This window comes from Chiloscyllium punctatum, chromosome 36 (assembly GCF_047496795.1).
Source record: "Chiloscyllium punctatum isolate Juve2018m chromosome 36, sChiPun1.3, whole genome shotgun sequence".
Classification (NCBI taxonomy): Eukaryota; Metazoa; Chordata; class Chondrichthyes; order Orectolobiformes; family Hemiscylliidae; genus Chiloscyllium; species Chiloscyllium punctatum.
Window position 1 is genome coordinate 52,258,266 of NC_092774.1, and position 13,764 is coordinate 52,272,029.

At 47.3% G+C, this 13,764-nt stretch overlaps 1 protein-coding gene across 1 annotated transcript in view; it reads left to right on the plus strand.

Annotated features, from left to right (window-relative positions):
* Window positions 1-6,243: 6,243 nt before the first annotated feature.
* The window catches only part of LOC140460096 (uncharacterized), a 51,205-nt gene continuing 43,684 nt past the window's right edge, over window positions 6,244-13,764 (plus strand). The window contains exon 1 of the mRNA XM_072554496.1: window positions 6,244-6,335. Within this exon, the coding sequence (XP_072410597.1) occupies window positions 6,244-6,335 (92 nt within the window). The remainder of the gene's footprint in view (window positions 6,336-13,764) is intronic.

Genomic DNA, 13,764 nt, shown 5'->3' on the forward strand with positions numbered 1-13,764 from the left:
CAGATTGTCTGTTGAGGCTTTTCAATGTCACTTACACAAGTTAGCTCCTTTTGAGAAGCTCCATCTGTCGCCTGTCCTCTCCATCCTCACCACCAACATAAGTATAAGGAGCACACGAAGCTTCTTTGTCAGGAATACTGAGATAACCTGATCTGCTGTTTCCTTCCTTCTACCACAAGCCAGTGGCTCTAAATCTCCTCCCAACTGTAAACCTGCACTCTCCTCTTTCTCCAGATTTGCTCCGATGACTGCATCCGGCCCTATGTGTTCACCTTCACCGTGTAGCCTTCCTCTTTCTGCCTGACCCTGTTCTCTCTGAAATATGGATCAGCACACTTCCTCAGTTTGTTGATATTGCTGACAATTTTCTTTCTCTTCTGATACTGTCTTAGACTTAACCCCTTTGTCAATATTCATTCTCAAAGCATCTTCTTTAACTCGTCACCATTCCAAACCCCACCCCTCTCCACCCTCCCTTTCCTCTCCATTTCATAGAATCTCTACAGTGTGAAAACGGGCCCTTCGGCCCAACAAGGTCCACATCGACCCTCCAAACAGTAACCCACCCAGATCCAATCCGTCCACTCTATATTTACCCCTGACTAATGCACCTAACCTACACATCCCTGAACACTATGGGGCTATTTAGTATAGTCAATTCACCTGACCTGCGCATCTTTGGACTCTGGGAGGAAACCGGAGCACTGGAGGAAACCCACGCAGACACGGGGAGAATGTACAAACTCCACCCAGGTTCCTGCTGCTGTAATAAAAGCAAATTATTACGGATGCTGGAATCTGAAACCAAAAGAGAAAATGCTGGAAAATCTCAGCAGGGCTGGCAGCATCTGTAAGGAGAGAAAAGGGCTGACGTTTCGAGTCTAACTGCCTCTTTGTCAGAGCTTTGACAAAGGGTCAGTTAGACTCGAAACGTCAGCTCTTTTCCCGTGTCAGATGCTGCCAGATCTGCTGACATTTTCCAGCACCTGCTGCTGTAAACAGTGCTAACCACTGAGCCACCAAGCTCCCAAAGTTTTTGTACTTGCTGCCCCTCAAGGAGCTATCCTTGGTCCTTCCTATTTGTCATCAACGTGCTGCCAGGAGGTAACATTTTCCAAGAGCCCTGCATTAGTTTTCACATGTATGCTGACAATGCCCAGCTTTACCTCAAAACTGTCCCTCTCCATTGCTCCACTGCTACTCAATTATCAAACTTCTTACTGCATATCTGTCTCTTCACTTCAAATCATTTCAATTAGAGACATGTTCGGTACAGACAAAATGCCAATGAGGTGAATAGATCCCACAAGCTCTTGACATGTTGCTTTCCATTTCCAAAATCCACCAACCCAATCCCTGTGGTTCCTGAGAAATTTCGGCCCAACGTGGGATGTGGGAGGCACGGAGACAGGAATCCACCGTCACCATTCCCCTCAAACAAGTACACCATTTTAGATACTGTTGGTGGTGGGGGCAGGGGTGGGGGGGGGGGGGGGGGGGGGGGGTTCACAATGACCATTCAGGGAAAATAGCAGTAGCCAGTTCAGTGGCAGTACGACTGGCTCTGGGGCACTTTGGGAAAGGGAAAAAGTAAACATGACCTTAGTGATAGGAGACTCCATAGTTGGGGGTTGGGGGGGAGAACAGAGAGGAGAGTCTTTGCTCACAAACGGGAATCAGGATGGTGTGTTGCCTCCCAGGTGCCAGGGCAAGTGCAGACTGTACTGAAGAGGGAGGGTGAGCAGGCAGAAGTCATTGTGCATGTTGGCACAACTGGCATAGGTAGAAATAGGGATGTGATCCTGATGACTGATTATAGAGAGACAGGAATAAAGTTTAAAAACCAGGACCTCAACAGTGGTAAGCTCCAGTGCCAAGAGCAGGAGGATATGGCAGATGAACGCGTGGAGAAAGAATTGGTGCAGGGGCCAAGGGTTCAGATTTTGAGATCATTGGGATCTTTTCTCGGGCAGAGGTGACTTGTTCAAGAGGGACGCTTTGCACCTGAACTGGAGGGGGACCAATACCTTGGCGGCCAATTTTGTTAGTGCTACAAGGGAGGGTTTATACTAGATTGCCAGGTGGGATCCTCAACAGCAGGGAGGCAAGTACAAGGCTGATGCAGTGGAGAAGATGCAGTATCAGAAATAGTAAAGTGAGGCAGGTCAGGCTGGAACATGACAAGGAGTAAGAAATACCTGTTGGATTAAATAGCATCTGTTTCAATGCTAGATGGCTGACAGGGAAGGGAAGCACGGCAGGTCAGGCAGCATCTGAGGGGCAGGAGAATTGATGATTTCATCAGGACTTCTGCCCGAAATATTTTTTTTTCTTTTCTTTTCCAGCACCACACTCTCAACTGATCTGCGGGTCCTCACTTTCTCCTGGCTGACAGGTAAAGCTTATCTCTCCATGCTTCAGGCTCACTGCCTTTATTCCTGATGAAGGGCTTTTGCCCGAAACGTCGATTTTGCTGCTCGTTGGATGCTGCCTGAACTGCTGTGCTCTTCCAGCACCACTAATCCAGTATTTGGTTTTCAGCATCTGCAGTCATTGTTTTTACCTTGACAGGTAAGGCCGATGAACTCAGGATGTGGATAGGTATGTGGGACTGGGATACTATAGCCATTACAGAAACATGGCTAAGGGAGGGATAGGACTAGCAGCTTCAGGTGCCAGGGTACAAGTACTTTTCGGCAGGACAAAAGTGGTGAAAAGAGGGGAGGGGTGGTTACATTTTTAATTAAGACAAGTATCACAGCAGTAATCAGAATTAAATAAAGAAGAAACATCCAGTGAGACTTCGTAGGTGGAGCTAAGAAATAAGGTTAAGGGTGATGTTATTGGGGTTGTACTATCAGCCCCCAAATAGTCAACGGGAATTAGAGGAACAACTATTAGGGAGTTTGGGAGACTTGCAGGAGCAGTAGGTTGTCACTGTAGTGGATTTTAATTCGTCTAACATAGACTGGGACAGCCAGAGTGTTAAAGGCTTAGATGGGTTAATGCATTCAGGAGAGTTTCCCCAGTCAGGATTTGGAGGGTCCTACTCGGGAAGGGACAAAACTCGACCTACTTTTGGGAAATAGGGAGGACAGATGACGGAGGTGACAGTGGGGAGCACTTTGAAATTGAAGTCGTTTGTTTGTAGACAAAAGGACCTCCGGCAAGTGGGGGAGGCTTTTAAAAGTGAGATAGTGAGAGTTCAAGGTCTATGTGTCTCAGTGAGTGTGATTGACAAGGTTGGTAGGAATAGGGAACAGTAGATGACAAGAGATATTGAGGCTTTGACCAGAAAAAAGGAGGAATGCCATAGATACAGGCAGCTGGGATCTAGGGAATCCCTGGAGGTATATAGGTACACAGAAGTGTACTGAAGAAGGAAATCAGGCAAGCAAAGAGGGGGTCATGAGGTAGAACATAGAACAGTACAGCATTGGACAGGCCCTTTGACCCTTGATGTTGTGCCAGCCTTTTTGCCTACTCTCGGATCAGACTAACCTACAATACCCTTCATCACACTAACTTCCATGTGCCTATCCAAGAGTCGTTTAAATGTCTCAAATGTACCTGACTCTACTACCACTGCTGGCAGTGCAGTCCATGCACCTACCTCTCATTGTGTAAATAACCAACCTGTGATATCTCCCCTAAATCTTCCTCCAATCATCTAAAGTATTGCGCCCCCTCATGACAGACGTTTCCACCATGGGGAGAAGTCTCTGGCTATCCACATTGTCTATGCCTCTCAACATCTTGCACACCTCTAACAAGTCACCTCTCCTCCTTCTTCACTCCAATAAGAAAACCCAAGCTCCCTCAACCTTTCTTCATAAGACATGCCTTCAAGACCAGGCAGCATCCTGCTAAATCTCCTCTGCGCCCTCTCTAAAGCTTCCACATCTTTCCTACAAAGAGCTGACCAGAACTGAACACGATATTCCAAGTACGGTCGAACCACAGCTCTTTCGTCTTTTGAGCTGCAGTATAACTTTGCGGCTCTTAGACTCATATTCCCCTGCTAATGAAAGCCAACGTATCATTCCAGCTCCAGGCGACTGTCTGTCTGTGTGGAGTTTGCACGTTCTCCCCTTGTCTGCGTGGGTTTCCTTCCACAATCCAAAGATGTGCAGGTTAGGGTGGATTGGCTATGCTAAATTGCTCCATGGTGTTCAGGGAAGTGGAAGTTAGACATATTAGTCAGGGGTCAATATAGTTGGGTGGAGTGGGTCTGGGTGGGTTACTCTTTGGAGGGTGGGTGTGGACTGGTTGGGCTGAAGGGCCTGTTTCCACACTAGTAGACATTCTAAGAAAAAGTCGACCCTGACCCTCGAGTATACTCCACAACCACCTGCTGAAGGAGCAGTGTTCCGAAAGGCAGTGCATCCAAATAAACCTGTTGGACTGTAACCTGGTGTTGTGTCATTTTTAACTTTGATGAAAATGTGTTGCTGGAAAAGCGCAGCAGGTCAGGCAGCATCCAAGGAGCAGGAGAATCGACATTTCAGGCATGAGCCCTTCTTCAGGAATGAGGCAAGTGTGTCTAGCAGGCTAAGATAAAAGGTAGGGAGGAGGGACTTGGGGGAGGGGTGTTGGAAATGCGATAGGTGGAAGGAGGTCAAGGTGAGGGTGATAGGCTAGAGTGGGGGTGGAGGCGGAGAGGTCAGGAAGAAGATTGCAGGTTCGGAAGGTGGTGCTGAGTTCGAGGGATTTGATTGAGACAAGGTTGGGGGGGGCGGAAAAAGTGAGGAAACTGGAGAAATGTGAGTTCATCCCTTGTGGTTGGAGGGTTTCTACGGAACGTTTCAGAGAACACCTCTGGGACACCCGGACCAACCAACCTAACCACCCGCCAGCTCAACACTTCAACTTCCCCCTCCCACTCCACCACGGACATGCAGGTCCTTGGACTCCTCCATCGCCAGACCATAGCAACACGACGGTTGGAGGCAGAGCGCCTCATCTTCCGCCTGGGAACTCTCCAACCACAAGAGATGAACTCAGATTTCTCCAGTTTCCTCATTTCCCCTCCCCCCACCTTGTCTCAGTCAAATCCCTCGAACTCAGCACCGCCTTCCTAACCTGCAATCTTCTTCCTGACCTCTCTGCCCCCACCCCAGCCTATCACCCTCACCTTGACCTCCTTCCACCTATCATTTCCAAAGTCCCTCCTCCTTAGCCTCCTGGACAAACTTTCCTCATTCCTGAAGAAGGGTTTTATGCTCGAAACGTCTATTCTCCTGCTCCTTTGATGCTGCCTGACCTGCTGCGCACACTCAGCTCTGACCTCCAGCATCTGCAGTCCTCACCTTCTCCTCATTTTTAACTTTGTCCACCCCAGGCAACACACCGCCCATTCTCCCGTTCACCAATGGGGAGGCGGGGGGCCTCTGAATGACGTACGTCTGGCCCAATTGGAGCCCAGGGGCCGCACCGGGCGGTCCGACGTGTCATGGGGGCGGGCGGCTGGTCATCCAACCAATGGGAACGGACGGGGAGGTGGGCGGGGAAAATGATGCGACCCACGTGACCGTCCTCGCGCCGAAGCCGGAACCGTTGGGACTGAACCGTGAGTGTGCGTGTGAACCGGTAAAGAAGGACGTATCAGTGCAGGGCGGAGATAAGTAGAGCTCGTGTGGGCTGAGAAACTTTGGTGCACTCGATATTCGAAATCTAAGTCCCCGTGTTTGCAACGAAGAGGGGAAAAAAAAAGCCTGCAGTTTACGGGGTCTAGTAGGCCATGGGCAGTCGCCGCCATCTTTATTGGGGGCAGGACACGGCCAACATGTACCCAGCTGCCAATCGTCGCCACCTTTATTGGGGGCACTGATCACCTGACATCTCCACGGCTGCCAATCGGCGCTATCTTTATTGGGGGCCGGGATGCGCCAGACGTGTTCTCGGCTGCCAACTGCCGCCATCTTTATTAGGGGCAGTCGTCCGTCAGACGTTTCCCCGCCCCCCCAAGTTTGTAGTTTGATTGTTACGTCAGTCCAACACCCAGCTCCTGCACACCATGCCTGCAGCCTGTCCACCTACACAGTTGGCAGTCACACAATACCAGGCTATAGTCCAACAGGCTTATTTGAAAGCACTAACTTTTGGAGTATTGCTTGTTCATCAGGTGGTTGTGCAGCAGGACCAGAAGATACAGAATTTATAGCAAATGGGTTACAGTGTCACAGAGTTGTAATGATATAGTAAACAAACTTAGATTAAGTCTTGCATCTTTTAGGATGGGGTATGTTTGTTTGGGCTCTCTACAATGTAAATTCGAGAACTCGCTTCATCCTCGAGGTGGCTTCAGTTTACCTAACAATTGGTGTTATCTCAAGGTAAGTCATGCAAATTTATGGGATGGATCTGTATCTGCAGAGCTGCGTTTTATTTTCTTCCTCAAAAACTGCATAAATCCATGCAATATTCTGTAAGTCCTACTTTCGAAAATACGACTGACTCAACATTGGGACAGATTTTAAGTTCACACTGTTAATATGTTGTCTGAGCTAAGATAATACCTGTTGTTAGATGAACTGAAGCCAACTTTGTTGATCGACCGACAGGAGACTGAAGAACACAGCAGATCAGGCAGCATCAGGAGGTGGAGAAGGTGACAGTTTTGGTGTAGCCCTTCTGCAGGATTGGGTGTGGGTGTAGGGGGAAGCTGTGGATAAAGGAGGTGGTGAGGTGGGGATAGGTAAAGATGGGTATAGGGTATGACCTGGTTGGTTAATGGGAGGAATGAATCTGGTTGGTGGCAGGGAGGAGGAGATGGCGTTGGAGAGGGATTCAGGGGATGGGGAGGGACATTATATGATTTGGAGGTACCGGTTTTGGACTCGGGTGGACCAAGTTAAACTTCACACAACACCAGATTATAGTCCAACAGGTTATTTGGAAAACTTTTGGAGTGCTGCTCCTTTGTCAGGTAGCTAGTGTGGCAGATAGGCGCAGAACTCGCTACCTGACGAAGAAGCAGTGCTTCAAACGCTTGTACCTGGTGTTGTGTGATTTTCAACACAATAGAAAGAAAATGTGGTGTTGGCAGACTAAGTTTGCGTGGCTGTTCCAATTAATTGGAGTGAATAAGGGGTGAGGCTGAACTTCAGATGGACAAGTCAGGAGATGTTTTCCTGGAAAATCATGTTGTGGAGGTGCCAGTGTTGGACTGGGGTGGACAAAGTCAGAAGTCATATAACACCAGGTTGAGTTCTGTGGGCTGTAGACTGCCAAGGCAGAATATTAAGAATCACGCAACACCAGGTTATGGTCTAACAGGTTTATCTGGAAGCACTAGCTTTAAGAGTGCTGCTCCTTCATCGGGTGGTTGTGGAGAATAATATTTTAAGGCATAGAATTTATAGCAGAAGTTTATAGTGTGATGTAACTGAAATTATACATTGAAAAAGATCCGGATTGTGTGTTAAGTCTCTCATCTTTTAGAATGACCATGTTGGTTTCAGTTGTTTCATATTGTAAGTTAGTAGTTGATGGCAAAGGTTCATCTTGGAGTGCCGTCACTAGCGGTGTTCCGCAAGGATCTGTTTTGGGACCATTGCTGTTTGTCATTTTTATAAACGACCTGGAGGAAGGGTTAGAAGGTTGGGTGAGCAAGTTTGCGGATGATACGAAAGTCGGAGGTGTTGTAGACAGTGAGGAAGGATGTGGCACGTTACAGTGGGATATAGAGAAGCTGCAGAGCTGGGCAAAAAGGTGGCAAATGGAGTTCAATGTAGCTAAGTGTGAGGTGATTCACTTTGGTAAGAGTAACAAAAAGATGGATTACTGGGCTAATGGTCGGATACTTGGTAGTGTGGAAGAGCAGAGGGATCTTGGTGTCCATGTACACAGATCTCTGAAAGTTGCCACCCAGGTAAATAGTGCAGTGAAGAAGGCATATGGCGTACTGGCTTTTATTGGTAGAGGAATTGGGTTCCGGAGTCCTGAGGTCATGCTGCAGTTGTATAAGACTCTGGTGCGGCCGCATCTGGAATATTGTGTGCAGTTTTGGTCGCCATACTATAGGAAGGATGTGGAGGCACTGGAACGGGTACAGAGGAGGTTTACCAGGATGTTGCCTGGTATGGTAGGAAGATCCTATGAGGAAAGGCTGAGGCACTTGGGGTTGTTTTCATTGGAGAAAAGAAGGTTTAGGGGTGACTTGATAGAGGTGTACAAGATGATTAGGGGGTTAGATAGGGTTGACAGTGAGAACCTTTTTCCACGTATGGAGTCTGCTATTACAAGGGGGCATAGCTTTAAATTAAGGGGGGGTAGATATAGGACTGATGTTAGGGGTAGGTTCTTCACTCAGCGAGTCGTAAGTTCATGGAATGCCCTGCCTGTAGCAGTGGTGGACTCTCCCTCTTTATGGGCATTTAAACGGGCTTTGGATAGGCATATGGAGGATAGTGGGTTAGTGTAGGTTAGGTGGGCTTTGATCGGCGCAACATCGAGGGCCGAAGGGCCTGTACTGCACTGTATTCTTCTATGTTCTATGTTCTAAAACTTTTTTAAAAAGTTACATTCTCAAGTGCACTTTAACAATTGGTGTCTTGTCGGCCCAGATAAGGTATTGAAGGTGTTAACTCCCTGTGAAGCTGTCTGTGCCACAATGGTCAGACTGATTCTAACCTAAAAAACAGACTTACAGAATATTACATGGATTCACCCAGTTTTTGAGCAAAGTAAAATGTAATTCTGCAAGTACAAATTCACCCCACAAACTTTTATGTGTATGTTTGCATGTGGGTGTGTGTTTGGTGGGTGGGGGGAGGTAGACGGGTTATGAGTGTCTGTTGAAGGTGTGTGTGAGTGTAAAGGGATATAAGCCTGTGTGTGGGAGTCTATGAGAGAGGGTGTGTGTCTCCAATTTCAAATAACGTCCCCCGTCCCCCGTCCCTCCTCCACCTCCTCCACCTCCTCCTCCCAGCCACCAACCAGGTCTATCCCTCCCATCGACCAACCAGGTTGTACCCTCTACCCGTCTTCACATGTCACCGCCTCATTACCCGGACCTGCCACTCTGTTTATCCCCCCACCCCAGCCCAGTCCTGACGAAGGGATACACCCAAAATATTTTCTTCTCTACTTCCTGATTCCACCTGGCTTGCTGTGTTCGTCCAGCCTCCTGTGTGTCTATTTTGGATTCCAGCACCAGCAGTTTTGTTTTGTGTCTAGCCAACTTTGTAGGTGGCAAGGCGCAGTGGGATGCATGTGCAGCCTTCCTGGCAGTGGGTGAGGATTTGCAAAGAGCAAACTGAAGCCAAGAGCAATGTTTGTTTCTTCCCCAGACCTGACCGAGAGGGTGTATTTTTTCTCGGAGAGATGTTGAAGCTGGCAGTGTAATGCATCCCATGCTTTATGCAGCATAATTGCTGCTGTTATACTTCAGATACTTACTGGAGGCGAAGTGCTACGAACTCTATCATAGTTCCATGTTATCCATTGCAGCCTCACTGCAGGGAACAACTAATGCTGAAGATCACAATGGATCAAACAGCATCTATGGAGTGAGAGAGAGAGTAAACTAACATTTCAAATCTTATAGATTCGATTCCTGGAAGAGCATTAGGAGAAAGTGAGGACTGCAGATGTTGAAGATTAGAGTCAAAATGTGTGGTCCTGGAAAAGCACAGTAACCTTCGACACTCCTGCTCCTCGGATGTTGCCTGACCTGTTGTGCTTTTCCAGCACCACAGTTTTTTGACTCCTGGGAGTGCACAGCAAGCCAGGCAGCATCAGGGGATGGAAAACCCAACGTTTCACCTTTCTTGAGGAGGAGTTATACCCAAAACATTGACTTCTCCAAATCTTGATGCTGCCTTGTGTGCTGTGTTTTTTCTAGCCTCCTGTTGGTCTACTTTATATTCCAGCATCTTGCAGGTTTTTTTGCCTCTTCAGTACAGATTCCACCATCTGGAGTAATTTGTTCCTACTTACTGTAAGAAGCCCTGCTTTAAAGATTATGGCCTGATAAAGCATTTCTGTTTGTCCAGTCTCCATATAACTGGAATTGTAACAACTAACACAGCTCTGATGCAACTCTATGCAAACTGATCATCTCTTGTCATTACCTAACTTCCTCAGTCTCTAATGGTGTATTTCCGTATTGTTTACTGTTTTAATGTTACTTTCACAGGCGTTTGCATGGAGTCATCCAGCATGGAATCAGATCCTTCACTCCAGCTTATCTGCACTGACCAAATATCACAACCTGACGGAGTTCCGTTTGCCAGCATTTGGCCCATATCCCTCTAAACCCTTCTTATGCATATACCAATCTAGATGCCATTTCAATGTTGTAATTGTACCTACCACCCTTTACTGTGGCAGACCGTTCAATACATGTAATCTCTTGTGTGAAAAAGTTACTTCTCAAATCCTTTTCTAAATCTTTCTCTCTCATCTTCAATCCTTTGTCCTCCAGTTTTAGACCCCCCACCCACTCTGAGGATGAAAAAGCACCCTATTTATGTCCTTCATGGTTTTAGAAATCGGTATAGGGTCACCCCGCAGTCTCGTTTACAGGGAAAAAAAAGCCTCACTCTATTTAACCTTCCTGTAACTCAGTCCTGGCAACCTCTGAAGTTTAACACGTCTTCCCTATAGAAGGGCAACCAAAATTAAACGCAGTATTTCAAAGGAAGCTTCACCAATGTCCTGCACAGCTGCAACATGACATCCCAACTCTTGCCTTCATTGGTCATAACATTGTGCGTAAGTGTACCAAACGCTGCCTTCAAGACCCTGTAAACAAGTTTTCTCCAGCTGACCACCCTCTCACCATGTGCTGCTGTCTTACCAAATTGATTATCGCATAATGTCATTCACAGTACGTAATTCTTTTTTCCAGCTTGAGTCTATTTCTGACTGTCAACTTCTGTACCAGTTTTCCTTCTGTAACTGAGTTTGCACTTGATGAATCATTAACTCTGTTTCTCTCTCCACAGTCACCAGTGATCGTTGCTGAAGTCCTGTTGCCTGTGGAGAAGGTGATGTTTGACCTCCTTGTTCTGTTGCAGTTCATGTGGTGAAGGGACTCTCACAATGTGATAAGGTAAGGAGATTCAGGTTATTCACATAGTTTTTGTGAAGAGTTGACAATATATGTTGAAGTTAACAATAATTTGTATTTTTATTTTCACAAAAATATTATCAAGGAACCTTTGACATGAGGGCACAGACATATTAGGTCAGGTCACCAAAAGCATTACCAAATAAGCAGGTTTTCAGCAATATCTTAAAAGGATGAAAGTGGACCTGAGAGGTTTGCAGTGGGAATTCTCGACTGTGTTGCCGTGACAACGGTAGAAGCAGCCACCAATGGTGAAGCAATGAATAAGTGCATTGCTGGAATCTGAAACCAAATGAGTCGTCAAGGTCTCAAAGGTTGTGTGATGCAGCAAGAAAAGGATAGTTACAGCTAGGAATAAGCCAAGGCTCAAAATTTGAATATGTTGCCTATAAGTAGGAGCCTTGGGTACGTCACGGAACACTTGGTGATGGGTGAACAAGTGAGCACACGGGCAGCAGAGTTTCGATATCCTGGAGATTACAGGGAGGTTGTATGTAGGAGGTCAGCCAGGAGTGTGTTTGGATACTTATGCCTGAAGTTGAGACAGGAATGGATGAGAATTTCAGCAAGGTAAAAACAAGGACTGCAGACGCTGGAAACCAGACTCTAGATTAGAGTGGTGCTGGAAAAGCACAGAAGGTCAGGCAGCATTCGAGGAGCAGGAAAATCGACGTTCCGGGCAAAAGCCCTTCCGAGTCATGATGAGAATTTCAGCAGATGAGCTGAGACGAGGGTGGAGTTAAGTGATGCCACCAGTCTTGGTGTGGGGCTGGTCAGACACTTTCACCTCACCTCTGGAATTCAGCTAATTTGTCAAACTGAATCAAGACTGGAATAAGGTCAGGAGCTGAGTGGACCTGGTGGAACCCAAACTGGATGTCGCTGAACAGATGCTGCTTGATACCGTTGTCGAGAACACTTTCCAACACTTTAGTGCTGATCGAGAGTAGACAGATAGGGTGGTAATCGGTCAGGTTGGAATTGGCCTGCTTTTTGTGTACCTGGGCATAATCCACATTCGTAGATGTCCATGCTGGAGTGGTACTGGAATAGCTTGGCTTGGAAGGTGGGAAGTTCTGGAGCATAAGTCTTCAATACTATTGCCAGAATGTTGGCAAAGCCGATAGACTTTGCAGTGTCCAGTGTCTCCAGCTGTTTCTTGGTACCAAGTGGAGTGAATCGAATTGGGTTGAAGACTGGCGTCTGTGATGTTTGTGGAGAAGGCTGAGATGAATGATCCGCTTGGCACTTCTGTCTGAGGATTCTTGGAAGCGCTTTCATCTTCTCCCTTGCACAGATGGTTTGGACTCTCCCATCAATGTGAGTGAGGATATTTGTTGATTTGTCTTCTCCGGTGAGTTTCATTTAAAAAAATTCTTTCCTTTTTGTGGGATGCAGGTGTCGCTGGCTGGGCCAGCATGAATTGCCCAATCCTAGTTGCCCTTGAGACGGTGGTGGTGAGCTGCCTTCTTGAACCGCTGCAGTCCACCTGCTGTGGGTTGATCCACAGTGCCATTAGGGAGGGAATTCCAGGGTTTTGGCCTAGCCACAGTGAAGGAACAGCGATATATTTTAAAGTCAGGATAGGGAGGGACTTGGAGGGGAACCTGAGGATGGTGGTGTTCCCATGTATCTGCTGCTCTCGTCCTGCTAAATGGAACTGGTTGTGGGTTTGGAAAATGCTGTCTGAGGATCTTGGGTGAATGTTTGCAGTGCATCTTGTAGATAATACACACTGCTGCTACGGAGTGTCGGTGGAGGGAGTGAATGCTTGTGGATGTAGTGCCAGTGAAGCGGATGGTGTCAAGCTTCTTGAGTGTTGTTGGGGCTGCACTCATCCAGGCAAGTGGAGAGTATTCCATCACGCTCTAGACTTGTGCCTTGTAGATGGTGGATAAGCTCTGCGAAATCAGGAGGTGAGTTACTCGCTGCAGTACTCCAAGCTTCTGACCTGCTCTTGTAGCCACTGTGTTTTTGTGGTGAGTCCAGCTGAGTTTTTGGTCAATGATAATTCCAGGATGTTGATAGTGGGAGTTTCAGTGATGGTAGCGCCATTGAATATCAAGGGATGGTGGTTAGATTGTCGTCTCATTTGTGATGGTCATAGCCTGGCATTTGTGTGGCACGGGTGCTAGTTGCCACCTGTCAGCCCAAGCCTGGATATTGTCCAGATCTTGTTGCATTTGAACATGCTTCAGTATCTGAGGAGTTGTGAACGTTGCTGAACATTGTGCAATAATCAGCGAACATCCCCACTTCTGACCTTCTATTGGAGGGAAGGTCAGTGATGAAGCAGCTGAAGATGGTTGGGCCTAGGACACTACCCTGAGGAACTCCTGCCGAGATATCCTGGAATTGAGATGACTGACCTCCAACAACCACAACCATCTACCTATGTGTCAGGTATGACCCCGACCATTGGAAAGTTTGTCTGCTGACACCCATTGCATACATGTTTCGCTGGGGCTTACTCTAGTTTCGCTCAGGCTCCTTGATGCCACACTCGATTGAATGCAGCCATGATGTCAGGGGCTGTCACTCTCATCTCGCTGCTGGAATTTATCGGTTTTTGTCCATAATTGAACCAAGGCTGTAATGAGGTCAGGAACTGAGTGGTCCTGGCGGAACCCAACTGGGTACTGCTTGACAGGACTGTTCATGACACCTTCCATCACTTTACTTATGAA